The sequence below is a fragment of the Pimephales promelas genome, chromosome 12 (genome assembly GCF_988280905.1).
Source record: "Pimephales promelas chromosome 12, fPimPro1.hap1.1, whole genome shotgun sequence".
Classification (NCBI taxonomy): domain Eukaryota; kingdom Metazoa; phylum Chordata; class Actinopteri; order Cypriniformes; family Leuciscidae; genus Pimephales; species Pimephales promelas.
The window spans coordinates 5,872,709-5,897,370 of record NC_142780.1 but is presented as its reverse complement, the minus strand read 5'-3'; the positions used below and the strand labels follow the sequence as shown (position 1 = coordinate 5,897,370).

General features: G+C 36.6%; 1 protein-coding gene across 1 annotated transcript in view; it reads left to right on the top strand.

Moving 5' to 3' along the window:
• rprd2b (regulation of nuclear pre-mRNA domain containing 2b) overlaps positions 1-24,662 on the top strand; it is a 39,175-nt gene that overhangs the window by 9,952 nt on the left and 4,561 nt on the right. Inside the window, exons 2-9 of the mRNA XM_089117446.1 lie at positions 16,838-16,967; positions 17,050-17,237; positions 22,828-22,880; positions 22,979-23,105; positions 23,188-23,363; positions 23,625-23,910; positions 23,997-24,296; positions 24,421-24,624. Of these exons, the coding sequence (XP_088973572.1) occupies positions 16,838-16,967; positions 17,050-17,237; positions 22,828-22,880; positions 22,979-23,105; positions 23,188-23,363; positions 23,625-23,910; positions 23,997-24,296; positions 24,421-24,624 (1,464 nt within the window). The remainder of the gene's footprint in view (positions 1-16,837; positions 16,968-17,049; positions 17,238-22,827; positions 22,881-22,978; positions 23,106-23,187; positions 23,364-23,624; positions 23,911-23,996; positions 24,297-24,420; positions 24,625-24,662) is intronic.

Sequence of the window (24,662 nt, the reverse complement as noted above, 5' to 3'; positions counted from 1 at the left end):
AAAAAAATCATATAATTTTTTTAAATCCGATTAATCGAAAAAATAATCATCCGATTAATCGATTATCAAAATAATCGTTAGTTGCAGCCCTAGGATACACACTAAAACGGCGAGTTTTTCTCAGACCAAAAAAGTTATTTAAACAATTTAAACATGCTTTAAGAAATGATCTGTTTGCTATTTTGAGCTAAAACTTCACATACACACTCTGGGGACATCCGACTTATCTTGTGAGACAACGGGGCATAATAGGTGCCCTTTAAATTGATTTGTTTTGGCTTGACGTTTATATAACTAGCCCTTCTTTTATTTTACATTCTTGTTCTGTTCTGAATACCATTACATTTAAAGGATTTGTTGTGGAGTGAGGGTAACTAAAAGGGCCTCTATAGCTATGTTTATAATGTTTGTAAACTTTTCACTTTATTGGTATTTTACATTTATATAATAAGAATGCAACTTAAACACACTTTTTTTTCAATCTAACTCCATTTTATGTGTTGTGTATTTAATGATGCAGCAAACGTTTCCAACATATCTTTAAATAACTTTAAAATGTACTTAAATTAATTAAACCGTTTAACCGATAATATTAATGGCTCAAATTTTAAAAGTTAACCATTTAATTGTGAGCATCCCAAATTGTATAGTCTATCCAGTGATTTCGTCTCCCACATTATTGTGATGTCTTAACTTATTTTCATATAATTTTTTTCAGATAATATTGACATGCTGTATTGCACTGAATTAATCGGCTTAACATGTAAATAATTCAATTACATTTGTAATACAAATTTGATTGACAGTAGGCTAGTAGTAAAAACATCTTTAAAGGCCCGTTCACAACTAACGATAACTACATTAGCATCCACATCAATGCACAATATTGTTATTTTTAATATAGGCTAAGTGTGAGCTGCAGTTTTTTTTGTCTGTCTTGAACTCTATCAGCAGGATTGATTTTGATTGGCTTTTGTTTTTATCATACATCAACAGGAAATAATCATTTTGAAATTGATTCCAATAATATTATTCACTCTGTGTCATTATCGTTATAGTTCTGGTGTGGACTTGGCAATTCTTTTGAATTTAGAACAATTTTTAAAACTTATTATCATAGGAATCGTTCTTGGTAGTTACATTGTTAAAACGGTTAATCTTCTGTCCACAATTATTTGAGTCATATATGTTTATTGAAGTGTATTGATATAGCACTGGGCAGGTGGTGGAGTTTGACACAGTGTTGTTGTGCCTAACTGTCTTCTGTAGATTTTCAAGCAGAAACTCTCCATAACTTTCAGACATAGACTAGCGAGGTCCATTTAGTATGTGCCTAAAGCCCAAAGTATACCTGTGTACTAATTTTTCATGCTGCCAAGTACACTGTAAAGTTTTTGGATTGACAACAGTATTTTAATGCACTATTGAAACGGCGATGATTGACAGTGATAATCAATGGATGAGACAAAATGGGGCAACATTTTTTAGAATGCTTCATTCAACAGTTTTTGCTCCGGTACTGAAATCGGTACAGATAACAGCGAAACATTACTGCTATGGAAGCCCTGAACCGCAACCTAAAAAAAAAAAAAAAGTCAGTAAAAAATAAAAAATCTAAAAAAAAAAAAAAGAAATCTGTAAAAAAAAAAATCTAGCGATTCGAGATTAAAGTCGGAATGATTCGAGATTAAAGTCGGAATGATTCGAGATTAAAGTCGGAATGATTCGAGATTAAAGTCGGAATGATTCGAGATTAAAGTCGGAATGTTTCGAGATTAAAGTCGGAATGTTTCGAGATTAAAGTCGGAATGTTTCGAGATTAAAGTCGGAATGTTTCGAGATTAAAGTCGGAATGTTTCGAGATTAAAGTCGGAATATTGTGCATTCATAACAGTGCGCGTCCACTGGCTCAGAGCGCGCGCGTGTGTGTGTAAAGTCGAACTGCCATGGATAAACCCAAAATAGTAGCTTTTTACTTTTATCTGGGCTTTCAACAAAATTCTACACACGTCACACGTGCTAGTGGCATGTGTTTCTGAGGTGTTTTCGTGCTCGTCTAGTCAACACTATCTGGGTCGAGAACACAACAGTAACTGTTCGGTCTCCCTCTTCACCGTAAATACGCTCTGGATACATTTTAAGTGCATCATTCTGTATCCAATCATTTGGCCGGATCCTGTGATTTCCTAAGATTTAATAACCACTTGTGGTTGAGGAGAGATTCTCTGATATGATTGTACAGCACTTTGAGTGTAGGCATATATGAAAGCTAGGGGTGTGCAAACAAATCGATTCATATTTGAATCGTGATTCAATCTTTACCGATTCAGAATCGATTAATAGAATTCCAAAAATCGATTCATATAGGCTATATGGCGTGCAGGGGCGGAGTGGCAAACGGGTGAGTCGGGACTTTTACCGGTGGTCCGGTAGTGTTTCTATGGTTTCGAGGCTGCGAGGGCCGGTCTGATAAATAGTTATTGCAAGTTCTTGCCGCCCGCTGGTCAAACTGTGCAGCCACTCTGCTCAACCCGTAAATAAATGCATTGATCCGCAGATCTTATGTTTGAGTTCTGTAGATCTTTTGCCAAGCGTGTCAGAGGTTACGGGTTCTAAACCGCACTCGTATAGTTTTTTCTCTCTCTCATCAAAACCGAATATGTTCATCACGTTTGTGTGCATTTCATTTTGTGATTTCACCGGAGTCTCCACAACGGCGATAGATTGAAGCGCGTGTCCGAGAGAAGACTGCGCGAGCCACAGAGAACACTGTATATCCATGACACTGATCGCAGCGGACACGAGCGCTCAGCTTGACTTCAAAAACAACAGGTCTCTTATTTAATAGCGAACTAAATGAATGCTCTGCTAGTTAACTGGAGATACCCGCAAATTACGCGCCAATGAACGACTTCACTGGATCTAAACAAATCAATCTAGCCATAGATGTTACCAGTAGCGGTGGCTTTTTTAAATCTATTTAAAATATTTTCGCAAGGGTTCTATGAAATTAGTATATATTTTTAGGAAGTTCAATGTGCCCAGTCGAGTTCACATTTCAACAGTCAACCTGGTAGCTGAAGTAGGCCTACTCCTTAAACCACATTTAGCATAATTGTTCGTTTGATCTGACTACAGCACTTTAAAGTAGGGCTGGGCGATATGGCCAAAAAATCATATCTCGATATTTTTTGGTCAAATGGCGATATACGATATATATCTCGGTACTTTCTACGTTTTCTATTTAGATAAAGAAAATCTTTATATTTAAAATATATATATATATATATATATATCAGTGATTCTTGGGAATTTGGATAAAACAGGTTTTAATTTTGAAAATAAAAAGTTAGTTAAATTACAAAATCTGAAGGTATATCATTATAAAGCAAGGTCTTGGCTGTTCAGCAATGCACCGGTGCAACCTCCTCATTTTGTATTTTTTTCATAAAATAGGCGTTTCTCCAGTTATCACTTTGTTTTTGTCAACACCGTCAGACAAAATAAATAGCAAATTATTTTTTATTTGTTTGGTCTAATATGTATTTAGAGTTTTTAAATCATTATCTGGCATTCTTGGTACACATATATGCTGTTAAATGTTGAATATTCACTTTTGTTCATTTTTTATACTGTTTTGCGTGTACTCCTTTAAAAGATATAACATCATACAACATTTACTTTAAGCCTAAATAGAAAAATTAATGTTGTTTTATTTAACAAACATATTTTTGTATTAAAAGAGACTATTACTTTAATAACTCAACAGCACTGAAGAATCATATTTCAAGTATATTCATTTAAAACCAATAAAACTCCCTCTGACGGTGGTGACTTTAGAACTGACGGTGGTGACATTAATCTGACGGTGGTGACTGTGGCCTCTTTACAACATACAATTCCACAATGTATACCACTCAAGTCAATCAATTCTTGCTTAACAACTTCATTTAACTCTTTGGTCCAAAAAATAACAATCTTGAGCACTGTGATAAACATTTTTTTCCTTTTATGAGGTATTCCTCATTTAACTCTGCCTCACTGTGTATTTTCTCTCTCAGCTTTTTTTGGTATTCCCTGTTTCTTCTCCTTCTCTCCTCTACAGATAGCTGCTGCCTAGCCATAACTTTCGAAAATACATAAAGTCAAAGTTGAGTGTAATGACTATGAAATTGGGGGTAATTACAGCGAATGTTAGATTTGTTTAAATGATGTCATGCCATTTTCATTTGGCTTTAGTCATTGGAGATGCATAGCCTGGAATGGATAGTGCATACTATGTGCTGTGTAGGTAGGCAGTAGCTGCACTATGTGTATCCTTAGTTCTGGTTAGTTCTGGCAGGTCACGTTAGTCAAGCTCGCATCAGCCGACTATTAGCTGATCAACCTCCCCCTATAGGAATATGACGCCTATCACTGTATATAAGCTCCTTCAGTATTATCATCAGCTATCACGTTTCTCAGGAGCTCATTACCCTCCTCCCTCCCCAGCTCCACTCGTCAGTCAGGACTTGACATTCTGATTCCCCAAGAATCTGAATAAATTCTCGGATTATATTGTACTTTAAATTTTGAAATAATCTGCAAAACATTCATGTTGGTTCTGTTCTGTTTACCCCAAGGGGGTTATTGCTGCTCCTATCCATGCTAGGCTTTAACAAATTTTTAGTGTGGGCAAAAATCTAAATGAACGTCATGAAACACAATTTAATCGCATCAAACGTGTTCAGATTAGAACTGCTGTATTCCTGCAGCTGAAGCACAGCCGTGAGGATATCAGGAAACATCCTCACTCTCACTCGCGCTAATAGTAGCATGCAGTGTAAGCCTGTATGGAAGAAATATAGGGGGAATTAAATAAATAAAAATATTAAAGAGGTGAATGGAATATTACAGGATAATATATTGGTATTTATTGTGATCTACAATTATATTCTAGCCTCTGTTATAAACCATTTGGGGGGTTTTGTCACCACCGTCACACAGTATGTCACCACCGTCAGATAGAAAACCTGACGGTGGTGACGTCTGACGGTGGTGACAAAACCTACTCTTTCACATGATATGCATGAGTTGTTCACATTATAGCCATCTTGTTTCCCCTCTGTTGCTAGCTACTTCAGACCTCTTCTTAAAAAGTATACAATTATGTCATAATCTAATCTAATATTTTCTATACAAAAGTGACGGTGTTGACATGTTATGGTTGTGACAGTAGCAGTGCCCAAATATATGAACAAGTTTAAGAGAAAATAGCAAAATTACGGGAGCTTGAGTGATCTTGAAGCATGCTGTAAAGCTGAAGGTTTGAAAATGGGGTAAGGAGGAATGTAGTTGACCTTGTAGTTGCTTGATTTTATTGCTTTTTATAAATATCTGACGGTGGTGACGAATATGTGGGACACATTTTGAACAACCACAAAATAATAGTAAATATTGTTCAAAACTCACTGTTTGTAGTTTTTAATACATATTGCAATGTACTCTTTTGTGTGGTAAATATATTATTCAATTCAATTATTCCTTTTTGTTTTTTTAATCAAGTTGAAATGATTATCTCCTATCCGAGGACAGCTGATTTTGTAGGCAATGGGCCAGCATATAATCATTAAAATAATAAAAATGAAAAATAAACCTATAAAAGAACCTTACATATGTGCAAAGGACCCCCTGATTATAAACTTGATTCTTTTCATTCATGAAAATGTTATTAATTTCCAACAGAATTAGCACTTTTTTTAGTGGGACATGTTTTTGCCAAAGTTTCAAGAATCAGTGATATATATTAGGGATGTGAATTTCTGCCAAAAATGGCATTCGAAAATCGAGGAGCAAAAGTCGATTATCGTTCGAAAATCGGAGAAAAAAAAAAGCACTCACACAATAACAGAAAGGGAGGCTAATTCCATCTTTAGCGATTTATTAATTGAACAAGTGACATGTTTTCGTCATTTTTTTAACACAGAAGAATAATTGGAAGAAGAAAAAACTAAAAGCACAAAAAACGATTTTGCATCGACAAGCCAGATGCTCGCTCGATCAAAAAATAATATCATGTAATAATGTTTTTATGCGAACCTGCCTTGTAACCGGCAACAGCCGACTTTTTAAACTAATTCGTTTCGATTAAGATAAACTATTCATAGCATAACGCTTATGTCATATTCTTGTTCAGAAAAATTAGCACGTCATCAACATGTTCTGGAAGGAGACGCGAGCGCAACCTGTTGACGATTAGTCCAGCCGCGGAGAACACCCGCGCGGATGGCACAGATGTCGCAGGCACACTCAAGTAGGAGATTGCTAACTTTTCCAGGCGGGGATATTTCTTCGCGTTGGCCTTCCACCATGTTATGGGATCAGCGTTCATTGGTGGGCATACTGTATCTTGGCAGTATTGCAAGAGTTCGGTTGTCGCTGTTGCTGTCTGCTCGATGTTATCCTCGCCAAACAAGACCGCAATCGCTGCAGCAGATGAGGGCGTCATTTTGTGGATTTTTAGCCGCCGGTGGTTCAGTAGGCATTTCTCCCGATTCCCGATTCAGTGCATTCACGACAGTGCTCTTCTTCTGTTGTTTGTTTACACTGTTCAAAAAGCTGGTATCCTAGATCGCCCAGTAGTGGGTTTCATGCATGTTAGTGACACCTTGTGTCCCTAACAGGAAAATACCTTGCTCCGCGATCTGTGTCAGTAGGCGCTGCGTCAATTATGTTAAATACACATTGGAATTATTGCACGAAAATATAACGATATTCGAAAAAGCTATTTTATGATCGAAGTTCGAACGCATTTCGACTATTCGACCATTCGAAGATCGTGACTCATCCCTAATATATATATTCACATTCGGCCCAATGATATCCTACAAACAATGTTGATATTGAAGGATATGGAAACAAATATAATATAGGCTATGCAATATATTATGTGCAAAAAGCTTTTGTTTTTATATTGACTAAAAGCTAAACTAAAAATGAAAATAAAAACAAAAACAAAAGCACAAACTAATTATATTAGCCTGCATTTGATTACCCCATTATAATCACTTTCACTTTCATTAAAAATATATACTAAAATTCCACATATGGCACATTTATTTTCTCCAACAACAAATATTTTAGCAATATGTTTATTTTAGTCAGAATTATTGCGTACTACGTAGTACTATTCACGCGCATGCGCGCGCCGGCGCTCGTTCAAGGAAGCATGAATTTTAGCTTTTAGCTTTAGATTCACTTGCAGAAGCTCGTCCTCTTCTGACATGGACATATTTGTTGTGAAATGGACATATTTGCTTTACTTTCTAACATTTACAGATGGAGAATATGTGAAATGTAAGTTGAGCACTGAGGAAAGCACCACTTCTCAAACGCATTAAACAGCGCAAGTATATCTGTCAGTCAGCAACAGTGTCTGTCAGAGCATTTGACAGGGCGGCAAGCTGCCTTAAACTTGTTAACTATATCAAAGTGATTTTGACGCAATTAATATAAGCTTGTGTCATGTTTAGGACAAATTGTACTACGTAGCCTAGCTACTTTCACTGCAGCAGCTCACACTGCAACCTCCGCTATTTTTCAGATGTGCTCATATCAAACTACTGTATCGATATAAACGGTATTGCCTCATTCCATATCGTTTCAAAAAATATAACGATACATCGTACATATTCGATATATCGCCCAGCCCTACTTTAAAGCTAAATGTAAAAGCTTTTTATTTAAGTTTTATTTTAAACTTGAATTAAATGTATTTAAAATCTGGCCAAAGCTTGGCACTTCGCACTTTTTAGTTGCAAAAGTTTTTATTTTTGTATGAAGACATATAAAGTGATATCAAACTTTTCTTTTAAATTATGTCTACTGCAATCAATCACATAGGAAAAAGTAAACTACATTTATATAGACCTGCGAATCGTTTTTTGAATCGAGAATCGTTTTTGAATCGAAAATCGATTTTGAATCGAATCTCAAGACAAAAAATCGGTATCGAATCGTGACATTTTCTGAATCGTGCACCCCTAATGAAAGCGCTATATAAATGCCCTATTCATTCATTCATTCATTCATTCATAAAGCTGGATTTCTCCATCCAGCACGAAAACACCTCAGAAACACTGCCACTAGCACGTGTGACGTGTGTAGAATTTTGTTGAAAGCCCAGAAAAAAGTAAAAAGCTACTATGTTGTGTTTATCCATGGCAGTTCGACTTCACACACACACACGCGCGCGCTCTGAGCCAGTGGACGCACACTGTTATGAATGCACAATGTTTCGACTTTAATCTCAAAACATTTCAACTTTAATCTCGAAACATTTCGACTTTAATCTCGAAAAATTCCAACTTTAATCTCGAAATGCTAGATTTTTTTTTTTTTTTTTTTTTACAGATTTTTTTTTTTTTTAGGTTGCGGTTCAGGGCTTCCTATTGGTACCAACAACTATAGTTTGGAACTAAACTCTGGCCCTCAAGGTCCACTTTCTTGAAAAGTTGAGAACACCTGCTATACACACAGATCACACATGATTCACAAGATAGTTGAAGAAAATTGAATTAATGGAAAAAAAAAACAGAAATCTGTGCACAAACAATGGATAACTACATGGATGAGAGATTGTGTGAGGAGGTTAGACAGTACTTTCTTTTGTAAAACTCTTGCCTTAAAGATTGGACAGATGTGTGTGGGGTTTAACTCATGGATGACATTGCCCAGGCACTGGTAATGCAAGTTGTGGTAAAGCACATGCTCCAACTGCCTGCGTACTTGTTTGTCATTGTCAAGTTGAGTATACTTTGAAATACTACGCGTACATGTAGTTAAAGTCTTGATTTTTCCAATTATTTGGATCTGAATGCTTGGATTTGACATGGAAAAATATGGCTTCAAACTGTAATTTTGGTGTTGATGGTAATAAACACCATTATGTTGAGTAATGATGATCCCGAATTTACAACTTCATTATGATAACTTCAGTAGGATTTATCTTGCCATTGGATTTGTTTGATAGCATTGCTGATGAGTAGGGATGGTATCTACGAGTGCTCAGACGTAATGCGATGATCAATAATATTTTGGAGTATATTCATTGATGTTTAAAATCGAATTTTGGATTTCACGTAATGTGGCCTGTACCTCACCTACTATATACAGTATGAGTTCATCTTTTGTGCTATTCATTAGGGTTATATGATTATTGGCGGTAAAAATAACCAGAATAATGGAAATTATATAAAACGGGAGTGAAAACTTTACTTGTGCAATTTTTAATATCGCGTGGAAATAATCACATTATTGGTGCACATCATGTAAGCGTAGTCAAGGTTGGAATAAAGGGATGCACCGATACCTCGTTTTCCAGAACAAGTCTGATACTGAAACTTTCATTTATGGTACTTACCGCTACCTGGGTTTTCACTGCATTTGTAATTTTTAAATACATTGCGTAGAGAGGCCAAAAGAATATATGAATCATATTAGTTGGCTATAATTGTTTATATGTTTTATATATATATATATCCTTCTCTTATTTTCATGCTTAATTAAGCCTGTTAAAATTGTGTAATTTTCATGAGAACCATATTTTATCTTTCATTTACTAGAACACTGCATATTTAGGTTCAGTGCTAATCAAATAGATACCAGTCAAATCACAATTCTCTATTCCAATTTTGATACTATAAACTACTTGCCTAATTCATGTACATTTAAAACATTATTACTTGACAATACAGTTAGTAATAAAATAAAGTGTTTTGGGTTTCAGGTAGGTCTAAATGTAGTTTTCAGGTATTTGAATAAATCAATTTGTGAAATAACACTGCATGTGTTGTTCATAGCAGTATAAATTAAATATAGATGGATCTTTATAAAGTTACAAAAGTTATTCAGTGAGTGATTTCCATATCCTATGTTTGATTAACATTAAACCACAGCAGCAGGTTTATTAGGCTACTGGCCCTTTAAGATGGAATGCACTAATCCCTGTCTACGTTCACTTATAATAGACTATGTACACTGGGAGACATTTCTTTGCCACCTTCACTGACATCCAATCGAACTACAAACTGATGAATGCGAAAAAGGGACGTGCGCTCGATCTTGGGCATCTGTGCCACTGCGCACTCAATCCACTGCTATATGCTCTGTTTTGTTTAATATTCCACTAATCAGATAGATTTCATAAGGCTTTCTTTATGCCCATTATGCTCAGTGTTGTCAGTATTGGTTGTTGGTATCGGAGCATTATTATGAGTACGAGGACATTTGTATCGGTGCATCCCTATTGGAATACTTTGTGTTTAGTTGCCTGGGTTGGAGCAGATCAGTTTACTGGTGTTCGTTCATCAAACTTACCTAAAAATGATGCCGCAGAACTAGATACCACAACTAGGGAGCGCAACAGTGAGCCTATTTTACATAAGGACATTTTAGGAATTGGATTACTCACAGCATGAGTTATAGTTAAATAGAATGACTAAAGGCTTCATTGGTGTCAGATGACTTCACTTCACAACTAATTGTTTGTCCTTTATCATAAAGTGTAAGAGTTTTCTAATGAGAGTGTTAGGCTCAGCTTTCCACACCTAACACATAGCATGGGCTTCTCAGGGAACTACACTGCGACAAAATGGTCGCATATGCGACCTTTTGAAATCCCATTGCGACCCTAATTTTTAATGGGTCGCAAATGTATCATTGACTATTTTGACGGGTCTGTTTTTTTTAGTTTCTTTCGGGTTGTATTTAATCTTCTAAAACCTGTCGGATCGTCCGCTTTTTGTCCCGCCAAAGCCTTTTTTGATCGCGGTGAGTGTTGTAGAGTAGAATGACTGATGCGTTTGACAGGGCGCAAACGAGCTGAGAGAGAGAGAGAGAGAGAGCGCGCGCCCTGGCCACGCGCGCACTATCACGTCTTCACACAACACAAGCGCTGTCTTGCTCTCTCTCTCTCTCTCTCTCTATCGCGCGCATATTATTCAAATGACATGATAGTAAAAGGTTTGTGTCTTTATAATAGGCATGCTAATCATAATCATATAGGCTACCATCTGAGCCTGCATGGCGGCAAGAAAAAGACGCAGAGATGTAAGACACCGTGTCTCTTCCTTACACCAAAGGTAGATTTGCGGTCTGGTGTTCGGCTGATAAACTCTGCCATGAGCTAACTCATTATATTGCTCGCGCTGATATTGACATCGACTAACGTTATATGATCAATAGCAGTTTTTTAGACTAACGTTACTTTTTTCATAATCATAATCGCGTGATTCGCGTCTGATTGGCTAATACTACACTGAAGATAAATTAAATGTTTTATTAAATAATTACTGAAAATATCCCTCTCTTCATCCCACACCCCAAACATGACATACAAAATGTTGTGGAACAGAAACAATCAGAGATATATTTATAAGCTATCATTTTATTGTCATCACAGCTTTCCAACAGTCCTGCGTATGATTCTACACTGATTAAAAAAGAAAATCAAATGTGTTTTAATGGTAATTATTTTATACGGAAATCATGTATTTATAATTCAGATGAGAATAAAGTTAGGGTTAGTTAAAATTAAGGAAAACAAATATATTGATCTGAAATATTGCAAATTAATTTTACATTCATTCAAGTACAATTACCAAACATATATCAAGGTCATTTTGTCTTTTTATTAATTTAATTAAAAAACTAATTATATAAAACTATTGTCAGTGCACTACAAATAAACTGGTTCTATGCCTCTTTGTAAAGTTTAACTGCATTTTGTTTGTTCCTTTAATGGTTGATTTAAATAAGGTACTGATACTGATATACTCAGCAAAGTTCTTTGATCGGGGGTCAAAAGAGAACTCCACTCAATAACTGTACTATAAATACAGTTATTCCCAGTGTATTTAAAATTTTGTTGTAAAATTGATCCACTTCTAGTTTTCATTTTCATTAACAATTAGGGCTATGTCGTTTTAGCAATTATCAGGATGTGCGATCGATGTCAAGTATAGGATTGTAGTTGTTCTGTGATCCGTATTTGCCAACTACCCGTTTATGTCTGCTATATTTAATTCATACAGTAACGGCAGTGTTGTGTTACATTTGATTATTCAATGTCTGTTCCTAAATACAGTTAAATTTAGCTAAAAAAACAACACTGTTTATTTAATTATCTTTTTTCTATTGTATTTATCTTTGCTTGTAATTAGTTTTTCCATGTGGATGCACTCTCCTACAAAATCACCCCAGTCATCCTTGAATGATTCGTTCTTTCCAAATGTAGTTTATTAAAAATATTCAAGAAATTTCAAAAATAAAATCATCTGGTGAAATTAAGAAAAAACAAATTTTGCAATGTCAGGTTTTTTTTTTCCCAATATTGTGCCTCCCTATTATTAACAATCATAACCCTGTTGCATAACCGTGCGCAAAAGCCTTCACCAAATACTTTATCACAATGTTATTGCTCTTTGTTCCTGGTCTGTTTTATAATATCATAAATTATGGCAGTAGTGTTTATTAGATGTTCATTCATAAGGTGACAGCCAGGGCTTCTGCTGTTTAATGCACCTTGTTGGATTAATGGAAATTATTCATGTCTAATATCCTGTGTCATGGATCAAGCAGAAGTGACCATAATAAGCGTGTGTACATATAAGATGACTTGTTCTTTTATTTACAAATTTCAATGACATATTATTAGCGATGTCAGCCATCGTCCCAACGCTATTCTGAACAAACAACTAAACATATGTAATTTATTTGACAAAATGCGGGTTTGTTCCACTTTTGATGCATATCAAACATTTATTGAACTCGTGTTAAGGAAAATAATATGTTATTGTTTTATTGCCCAGCCCTAGCCCAGTGCTTTTTTTTTTTTTAAGGTGGGCCGACATTAGATATATTTAACCAACGCGATCTCACGGCAATTCATACGAATTTTACGAGGTGGCTAATTCGTTACAATTCGTTGGAATGACATACCCCTGACCCCGCCCCTAAACCTACCAATCACATGGTTTAGACGAGTGAGGTCGTACGAATTCGTACAAATTAGCCACCTTTTAATCACTTGTACAAATTCGTCCGAATTGGTTGTGAGATAGCGTTGATTTAACAGTTCAGAAACTGAATTATCAAATGTAAAACTAAAACACTGCATAGTCTTCACATGAATTAAATATACATTGATTCATATTAAAGGTAAAAAAGTTATACAGTCAACAGCAGTGAGTGATTTTTGTTCTTTTTTCTTTTGTTTTCGAAAGACCACTGCAGGTTTACTTCTTAGGCTGCTATCACTTTAAGACCTAATGCACGAATCCTATTAACACACACTTGATTTTTTTTTTCCCAATGTTTACATTCACTTAAGACAAAACTGACTGTGTTTACATGAATACTCACCAAGACAGGCATTTTGACATCGAACACTGTCTGAGAGGCGGCTCTCTGAGCATGTGCTTCGAGTGTGTGTCAGACAGCTCGAGTCACAATGAGTTGTTTTCCGCAGCTTAATTCTTTAAAGCAAGTCACACGTAAGGAGTAGTCACGTGCCCAGTCTATTCTGTTATATGCGTTAACCTAAAACATAGCTTTTGGAAGTATCACATTAAAATCATTGAGATATTGCAAGCCAACATACAAAGTGTGACAATCTCAGGTACTGATTATGCTAAGAATTCTGATAATGCTAAATGAATTGAATTTGTGTTTGAAATATCATGTTAAGTTACCTGAATCATAATGAAAGCGACAGTGGATTATTCACCTCAGATCTTGAAAATAAAAGAAAACGAGAGCTTTCAAACCGTGAACAAAGAAGTGTAATCTAAACAACAATTGTACCTTGTCATAGAATTTGCTCTAATTTTATTTTATTTTATTTTATTTTTTTCACATCTCATAGTTGCTGTGTGTGGACATACAAATTGTCATTGGAATCGTATCACATCTGTGTCTGGTTAGAAGTAGATCGTAGATGCACTTGTGGTGGAAAATTTTAAACTGAATATATTAAGCTAACCATGTTTCGACATTTGACCTCATTTAACCAGCCAAATCTCTGATACAATGTCCTGAGATGAATGTATGTGTGTCAAACACCTGACTGTGTATAAATAACAAATATGGGAAATGGAACTAGACAGATGACTAAGTTAGAAACATTAAAACAAAGTCTCCTCTACCCAGTAACAAAACAGTCTACCTATGAAGAACCAATGAAATTAATGTCATTATGGCATGCCTCCATATTGTATAAAAACTGTTGTATCAGTGTTTTCGGGGGGATTCTCAATGGAATTTGTCTGAGATCCACCGGCCTTGTTTTTACTTGGGAAGTTCTCTGAGTATTGCTCGAGAACTCTCCTGGCCGTAATTAAAAGCATTGAAAGGACATTTGCTGGAGTCTGTCTGTTATTTAAGCTGCGCAGCAAGAACAAGTAAGTTAGAATTATTAGTACCTGTCAGGACGTCGACTGTAGACGCGGCAGGGTTATAGGATTAGTACCTAGCAGGTCGTCGACTGTAGACGCGCTGAGGTAAAAGTATAAGACTTGGCCAACTAGAGTGAGTATTATTGTAGAGTAGTCAGGTTCAGGGAAAAAATCCATTACACACTCTAGTTAAAAATTAAATGCACAAAATTATTAAATCAAAAGATTTCACTTAGGCCCTGAGGCCATTTCCAGTGTGAATCTTTTATCTTTTTTTTTAAATAACTTTTTGTTTTGTTTTAGTCATGATGTATTATTTATTGAGCTCACAGAATAATTCTGATTAATGTTGTCAGTTTTACTCGGACTTAAAATGACATCTAATTTTAGTCAATGAAAATGTTTTGTTAAAGTGGAAAAAGCCACCTTTATATATTAAATGTATCAATTTAATAACATAAAGATTTTTTTTTTTTAATTAAACTGGTCTCCTAAAATTATAAGTCCCGTGTTATATGCCTGGCTAATACAGTATTGACATTCTGTAGGCCTATTCTTCAGTTATTTACTCCGTCTAGTGTGTTATGGAAAGAGCACGACTTTCTTACATTTTGAATACCATGTAACTTGGGTCAGGTTAACGTGTAATTTTTGTGCACGTTAAGCATGTTATGTTGTGTATTTGTGATTCTCATACGTTTATGCTTTTGGTTGAACAAAGCTCGTCTGTTGACTGGTTCATATTCACTCAGTTTCTGTTCATGTAGCTCAAATGGTTCAGTTCTGACTTAAATTGACTATGACAATCATTATTTCTAAAGTTTCTTCTTCAAAAAGCATTTAGTTCGTTGATAACATCTTGCAGTGTTGTTTTTTTAAGCATATTATTGTGAACAGTATGTTGTAAGTATATTTGGTGTTGAGCAGTGCTTGCCACACATTTAATTCAAATACGTTTTTTTTTTCCCATTAGAATTTGCATATATGTCGAATTTAAGAAAAAAAGTTCAATATTTGAATTTGAATTTTGCAGCCCTATATAATTTTTGTCTGGCTATATGTAACTTATCCAGTTACCAATATACTAATACTGTGTTTGACCCCCTTTCACCTTCAAAACTGCCTTTATTCTACGTGACATTGATTCAACAAGGTGCTGAAAGCATTCTTTAGAAATGTTGGCCCATATTGATAGGATAGCATCTTGCAGTTGATGGACATTTGTGGGATGCACATCCAGGGCACGAAGCTCCCGTTCCACCACATCCCAAAGATGCTCTATTGGGTTGAGATCTGGTGACTGTGGGGGCCATTTTAGTACAGTGAACTCATTGTCATGTTCAAGAAACCAATTCGAAATGATTCGAGCTTTGTGACATGGTGCATTATCCTGCTGGAAGTAGCCATCAGAGGATGGGTACATGGTGGCCATAAAGGGATGGACATGGTCAGAAACAATGGTCAGGTAGGCCGTGACATTTAAACAATGGCCAATTGGCACTAAAGGGCCTAAAGTGTGCCAAGAAAACGTCCCCCACACCATTACACCACCACCACCAGCCTGCACAGTGGTAACAAGGCATGATGGATCCATGTTCTCATTCTGTTTACCCCAAATTCTGACTCTACCATCTGAAATCGAGACTCAACAGACCAGGCAACATTTTTCCAGTCTTCAACTGTCCAATTTTGGTGATCTCTTGCAAATTGTAGCCTCTTTTTCCTCTTTGTAGTGGAGATGAGTGGTACCCGGTGGGGTCTTCTGCTGTTGTAGCCCATCCGCCTCAAGGTTGTGTGTGTTGTGGCTTCACAAATGCTTTGCTGAATACCTCGGTTGTAACGAGTGCTTATTTCAGTCAAAGTTGCTCTTCTATCAGCTTGAATCAGTCGGCTCATTCTCCTCTGACCTCTAGCATCAACAAGGCATTTTCGCCCACAGGACTGCTGCATGTGCATACTGGATGTTTTTCCCTTCTCACAGTATTCTTTGTAAACCCTAGAAATGGTTGTGCGTGTAAATCCCAGTAACTGAGCAGATTGAGAAATACTGCACAATGAAATACTACTGTAAAAATGGCCCGAACAATCATGCCACACTCAAAATTGCTTAAATCACCTTTCTTTCCCATTCTGACAAAAGCAACTGCCATGTGATTGGTTGATTAGATAATTGCATTCATGAGAAATTGAACAGGTGTTCCTAATAATCCTTTAGCTGAGTGTATATTAAAAATGTAGAGACTACAATAAATAAACTAAGTAACTATAATCTAAGTATTTTATTAGTGTTACCAATTTTTTTCTGTTTCATTTCTTACGTATGCTCCTATTTTCTCTTTTTATTATGCTAGTGTTGCAGTCTAATAACACATTTTTTCCCCATTTTCCTTTTGTTGTTTATGCAGCGGATGCCAGTCACAGGCTGAATCTCTTCTACGTGGCTAATGATGTCATTCAGAACTGCAAAAGGAAGAACGCTATCATTTACCGAACCTCCTTCGCTGACGTGCTGCCAGACGCTGCCCTGCTGGTCAAGTTAGTATATCGTGTGTGTGTGTGTGTTTGAGTGTGATTCGTACAGAAGCACTTTCTCTGCTGACTCTCTGTGTGCTTGTAGGGATGCTAAAGTGTGTAAGTCAGTGGACCGGATCTTCAGTATTTGGCAAGAGAGAAGCGTTTATCCTGAGGAGCTGATCACTGAGCTGAAAGCCAGTCTCCAGAAGAAAGAGAAAGAGAAAGAAAAAGAGAAAGAGAAAGTAAAGGAAAAGGAAAAAGAGAAAGTGAAAGAGCAACCCCCTCCTCCTGGTAAGTTTTTGAGCTTCTAGTTTCAATGCTGGACTTAAGTCTAGTGCAGATGTTTTTAAAATTCTTAATGCTAGAGACGCCAAATATATAATGATCATCTTGAAGGGGACCTTCTTTCCAAAAAGAAACTTAATTTTTGTATAAAATTAGGGTTGTCAATCATTAATAATACTAATAATAAGTGTGTGATTAATCACGATTAAAATGTTTCATCTTTTTTTTTTATTTAAGGTGCCTTTCAAATCACTTAAGAAAAAGTCACTTAATATCTAGAAAAAGTAGCTGCAAGAACAATATCAAAGTAGTAAAAAATGTCAAACCACAAAAGAGGAAAGCAACAAGTACAACAAGTTGTGTGGTAAACCAAATAAAACAGTATTACTGTAGTCATTGCGAGAGGTGACAAGCGAATCAGTAATGAGACGAGTAATATTACGAAGATGAAAATAACAAGACCTGGTTATGCTATTGATGTGAGCGTCAAATGAAAGAGTGCAGTCAAAAATTACCCCCAAGTTCCTAACCAGGCGCAGTGTTCCCCTACCATTGTTTTAGGGGGCGGCCTGCCCCCCCTAAAATGCTGACGAAATCCAGTCATAAAAAAGGATTTTTCTGTATATTTTCGAGGAATAAATAGAAAGCGGTTCAGTACACTTGAAATAAAAATTGCGATACAGACTAGGGTGTGTGAATATTAAACCACAAATACTACAAATATATGAATCGTATGTTCCGTGTGAATGAATAGTGCAGCCCAGAGCCGCTAAATATGAATATGTTTTTCAACGGCTCTGGTGCAGCCGACGCACAGTTTTATTTACCACACACACACACACACACACACACACACCTACACTGAAGACACACGTGTGACGCTTGCGCTGATTTTTGTTTTTTTTTTGCCTATATGAAGACAGAAATGATTGAACTTCCTCTCTAGGCTCTAGATCCACTCTGAAAGTCACCTCGTGATCATTTAACCGCTTCATTTGTGAAACTATCATCATGACGATCATGACAAACACACAGAAAATCCAAAGGGCTTCACAGCAACCCGTCAAAATAAAAGTTTGGTTTAACTTGACAGAAATATATTACTATAATAGTAGAAATAAGAAAATGTCCAGATGTAATACAGGGTTCCCGCGGGTCCTTAAAAAGTCTTAAAATGTCTTAAATTAGATATTTAAAATTTAAGGCCATTAAAAGTCTTATAAAGTCTTATTTTTAGGTATGAAAGGTCTTAAATTTTAGATGACACTTCGACTCAGTCATATCTTAATGTTTTCCAAATTAAAACCATCTAATTTGCGTACGTATTAATTTTTATCTTTGTGGATTTGCTTGTTCACGTGACAATTCGCGGCAGAATAACGTCCGTCTCCTGCACGCGAGACAGGAGAGGAGGAGAGAAGAAAGTTGGCAAATGTCAGTTAAGTCGTAAGTTAATTCTTTATGTGCGTAGAGGTGTGCGATGTGTATTGATGTCTATTATGATACTCTATTCTTTTAACGATGGACGAGGCACTGTGAGTGTGAGCTGACATCGCATTTGTCTCTTGTGTTTTCACGGCGTGATGTGTGCAGTTATAGGCATAGACATGTATTTATTATGGTTATAGGTATGTCCCCAAATTAGTTTTTGCCTTATATTTATATCATGTTGTTATATTAGAATATCACATCAGTAAGAGTGTCGTTTTCCTGTGCACAAGTGTGATATTTATGTTATACAATAGTTAAATTAAAAATAAAGTGACATTGTGAGTTAGTTTTTAGCCATAACATTATCGATATTGTTTGTTTTCCCTTTATTTCGCCGACTAGAATTTTTAAATGAAACCATAGCAGAGTCTGAATGCAACAGACAGCGATGATTTCTTGAAGGAAATCCGCGTCTTGAACGAGTCATTTTAACGATTCAATCACTTGCTTCTTTCCCGTTTGAACAAATCGGTTGAATGAATGACTCCCTCAACTCGCTTATTAAGACAGCGATTTGCCGCCGCCTACTGGCGGTTTTAGTTTCATATTAAAAGTAAAAAATTAGAAATCATTTCACATTTAAATATTGAATATTGATTTTTTTAAAAAACCTTATAGCTTGATTTATGCAATTGTAATTGGAGTGTATATATTAATGCCACTTCTAATGCTGCTTCTGCGTCTACTCTGCACTGCAAATATGGATTTTTGATTGAATGATTTAATTTGACTGCTAACAGTGGTACTGTATAATTATTGTGTAATGAAATATTATTGTATAAATAAGTATAATTACTGTATATATGTGATGCACGTGATGCATAACTCTAAATAAGTTTAGAAAAAAAAATCTCCATAAATAGGTGAAAATGCCCTGGAAATCAATTTAAGGTGGCAAATATTGCACATTAATTAATAATTTCTGTCACTGCTGTGAACTGACCACTGCATAGAATATGAAAAATGTAAATATCTCCGCGAGTCTGCTGTCAACAACAGGCCTAAACCAGCCATGGCACCAGCACAAAAACACAATCAGTAAAATATCAACTAATTATTGTTGATAAAAATTAGTTGATATTTGACTGATTTTGTTTTTGTTTTGTGTTTATCAACAAAACGTGAAAATATCGAGATATATTTTTGTCAATATCGCACACCCCTAATGTATGGTATTAATTTTGATTTCTTCAGGTCTTAAAAAGGTCTTAAAAAGCCTTAAATTTTACTTTAAAAAGTGTGCAGGAACCCTGTAATAATACATTAACACTAATACGAATAAATTATGAATTTTTTTAAACAAAACTGAATTTAAGGAATAATCCATGTTTTAATTTTAACAGTAAAGCTCATTGTGCAGCACATTATTTGACAAAGTTGTGTTTTATGGCTTAATTTTATTACCAGCAAAAACACAGAATTAGTTTGAATTTTTTTCATATATCTATATATCTAATAATAATAATACATGATTTGATTTATTATACACTCTTTTTGATGTCTAAAAAAAAAATAAAAAAATACATGCCCACTCCGCTACAGTAGCAGGTAGTGTAGTGTACTTTTATCTCCACCCCCTAAACAAAAATCCTAGGGGAAACACTGAGGCGGTAAGGAAAAATGGAGGAATCGTCAATGGAAAATTAAAAAACTGCAATACCTAGAGAGAATTGAGTTAGTGCCTATAAAAAGTACTTCAGTTTTATTGCCATTTAAGTTTAAGAAATTTGACAGAAAACCAAACTTTATTTTGTGAAGGCCGCTTTGCCTTTTAAACCGTCCGTGCACCACAACTCAAACAAATAGCACAGTTTTGTTTCACTTTCGTTTCGTTCGACATTTATCGTATGTAACAGAATTTGCAGCTTAGTGGTCCAACTTGGTGGTCACACCAGTACGAACTCTTGTCGACCATTTGGTCTCAGTCTGGAGCCCTACCTCATATCCCAGGTCCTTTTTCCCTTCTTAAAGCCTAAATTATGCTAGATTTTAAAGCGAGGGATTTTGCGCTCAACCATCATGCTTCTCTGGTGTGTCCTGGCACCTTTTGTGTCCTGTCAACATTACATCATCAGTAAACATTTAGATTCCGAATCATCCAAGTCCGCATCGCGATGCATCTAAGAATCGATTTTTTTTCCCGCCACCCCTAATGTACAGTGCAACAGCAAAGAGCTTGTTTACATTTTAGACAAGTCAAGTTGCGATACCGAACTAGACCACATAGGGATGCCAAAAAAGACCTGGCCTAAATCAACCGCCTGTACTTGACTGCATATGCATACTACAAACATGGATTGAATCAGAATTATTAAAAACAGCAACATACACATGACAAATCAATAAATTAACCTGAATATGTGTGGAAACAATGTGAATTTACTGAAATACGTCTGTGCATAGTCTGTGCGAGAGAGCATCGAAACTTTACTAGCAAGACGCTGATTTGCTTTATCCAGCCCGAAAAAACGTAGTATGTGTATCATCTGGCCATACAGTGGTGCAATGTTTTGACGTTCAGTCTGCATTTCACATAGCACAATGGCTCGCGCTCACGGAATATGACAGAGCTTGTGATTTTAAAGCGAAACGCTGGAATAAATAATTCACTGAAATGGAACGCAGGTTATTATTTTCTCTGCCATCTCTGACATTAGTGCTGTTTTGGACTGATTGTTTAAATTAATTTGCTTACTGGATAATTGAACTGAAAATATTTGCAGAGTTTAGTGGCACGAAATCAGGTTAGAGGGTTCAAATAGAAATTCCAGGTGCTTGTGCCATTGAAAATGCTCAGTGTGATAATCTCCCGATTTCTTAGATCATCTAACTTAACTAATGGCACAATTTCAACTGCTTCAGTTATTTATTTGCGTTATTTTTTTGTATATCTTGTATTGTTTACCTTGTGTTTGCCATGTAAATAGACCTTTTTGCTTGCATGGCATTTGAAGTCAATAAACAAACAAATAATAAAACATTTTATTTAAAGATAAAAATAGAAAAAATAATTGGTTTGTAGGGCTGGGGTAAACGATTATTAACTAAACGATTAGTTGGGCGATTATTTTATCGATTAGTCGACTAATCTAATGACTAATTGGACGACTAATATAAAGAATATTTTTTCTGCTGCTCAATTAATAAAAAAACTATATCTCAAATAAATACTAGCATACTGAATCAAGATACTATAAGCTGGCTAACGTTAGTCTAATGTTATGTATTTGAACACCATCATAACTCTACAACCGCCAAAACCGTGTTATTAAAATATTTTTTACAAACATTTTTTATCATAGAGAATGTTTAAATATTAATATCAGCTGAGGAGGGAAACGCAGTCGGAGGCGGAGTTCACCTACTGATCAGAGCGCGTGCTGACACGGAGTTAAAGCCTTGTTTATACTCGACACGTCCGCACGAGCGCGAATGTGCGCACGGCAAAAATGACCCGTTAGGTGCGCAAGACCAGGAAGACTGTGGCTGGCGGTGTGTACGCCTTTTTTTTGTCACAGCGCGCCCGGCGCCGCGTCCGGGAACCGCTTCAAGCCGAATCTGCCCGAGCTTGTACGTCTCACCACACCGGCACCCAGTTTGCGCGTCTAAATTGCTAAGTTTTTTTTCTTAAGGGTTTGTTTACTGTGTGTGATTCATTAAATGGATGGCACATTTACTTCTAGTTGTTTTCGTCCTCTATTCTGCAATGTTTCGGTCTCCCACGTGTGTGTGGCAAGCTGTACCGGCGGGAACATGCAAAAAATAAATAAATAAAGAAGCGTCGACGCAAAAATATGACGTCGACGAAATTTTGACGTCGAATCATCGACGCGCCGCTACAGCACTATTGGTTTGTATTTGTCATTGTACTAAAGCAATAAAAAAATTCTAAAATTTGTGTTTTACATTTATATTTTTTTAAATGGAAAACAATTTTTTTTATTGTACTTGCTACAATTTTCTCAAACACTGATTGTAATATGTTTGCGGAGAAAACATTGATGCTGAATATAAACGAAGAGCGCAAAAATTAACAAATAGCTATCCAATAATTCACAATGAAAAGTCTTTTAAAAAAAAATAACCCTTTTTTTTCTCTCCGCAGCCCCAGTCAACCCTAAAACTGCTCTGAAATCTAAAATTGTTGCAGAGTTTGTAGTAAGTCATGACCTGTCTTTAGATTTAGTAGAACTTTTCCTGCCCGTTTATTTCTGTTTAATTATTAAACTAAAAATGAATGTCTTTCTCTTTGTCAGCCACATGATTTTGTCGATCGGTTAATGTCATACAAGCACTCTTTAGACGAGAGTGATTTGAGAGAGAAGCAGTTAACTGCTCTCAGAGTGGATGTCTGCAGCACTGAGGCCCTCAAGAGGTTAAAAGGTAATGAACTGCTTCCCAAAAACTGCAATATATAACTGTGGAAAAATAGGCTTTTCAAATGTCTCCCTCCTTACATCCATAGATAAAGCAGGAGGGAATAAATTCTCAAAGGACTTTGAGGAAGGAGGTACAAAGCTGCAGGAATTTGTGGCATTCCTGGAGGGCCAGATGAAGGCAGGACCACCGCTGCTGGAGGCGCTGGGAAACGCAGACATTTTTTACGAGATGCAGTACAAAGAGGTCAAAATTGTTGCCAATGTGAGTCGACAATTCTACTAAATTTGTTTACATTCTTGTGAACATGCTTGCTTTGGCAAACACAACTTATTACCCAAATATATTTGAGAAGAATCGAATGTGCTCTCTGAGGTTAGACTTCTGATCAACCAAGGGGGCATGGTTAGTGCCTGATGCAAGTTTCAAAATGCCAAAAAATTGGCCTGTTGATGTACCAACTATCAATTTATATCATGTATCCTCATATTATGCTTCTCTCAAACCCCTCACCATTTCTTATAGGCTTATAAAGCTTTTGCCAATCGCGTGTGTAGCCTGAAGCGGAAGCTGGATGCTTTAAAGGCCACACTGCCCAGTCTGGATGACTCTCCCATCCCATCCCCCTCTGAGGATGCCCCGTCCCCCACTGGCTCAGAGTCACCCTTCCATGGTATGATTTCCAAGAAGAATACGGGCTCTGGGGATGGAAACGCGGGGAGAGGATTGGAGCAACAGAAGGACAACAGAGATATTGAGGACATGGATATGTCTGAGGAAGAGGAAACAACAGCAAATTCTGGAATCGTTGGTGAGAGAATGCAGAGATGAGGGGAACACAGTACTGTTAGTTACTATGTAAATGTTTAACTGACATAGTTGTCCTTTGTCTTCTAGTTGATGAGAGGAAAGAAAAGTCAACTCTTCCCTCTGTGTCCAAGATGACAAATGCCTCCGCAACAAAAGGCTCCCAAATTACTGCTTCTAAACCATCCCAGATTTTAGCAACTCCCACAAAGACTGTGTCTGGGTCATCAACCAATCAAACACCTCCTGCAAACACCTCACCCTTGCCCACCACACCTGTAGCTGCCCCTGTCGTTAGCCCCTCCCCCCTGCCGGTGAATTTGGCCAATGTGGATCTGGGCAAGATCAGCTCCATTCTGAGCTCTCTCTCTAATGCAATGAAAACCACTGGTGAGTTTCCCTTTTGCAGGACAAGCTCCAGAAGTACAAAATAAATACAACTGAAAGAGTTTGAGAAGACTTTGTTCATTATAGCTCCTTTCATGACTATGTTTTCTTCTTTCTCAACACCCAGGTGTCAGTCCTGTGTCCCGTCCTTCCCCTGGCACACCTACCACACCATCCAGCCACGCCTCCTCCTCCAAAGCCCCTTCTTTAACCCCTGTTAGCATTCCCCCATCGAATCCTCTGGCCAACATCCTGTCTAAAGTAGATTTCTCCCCTGAGAGCATCCTGAATGTACTCACCAAAACACAGACTCACAGCCCCAAACTGCAGGGTAGGACACATTACACCATTGGTTTCTAATCTGTTTGT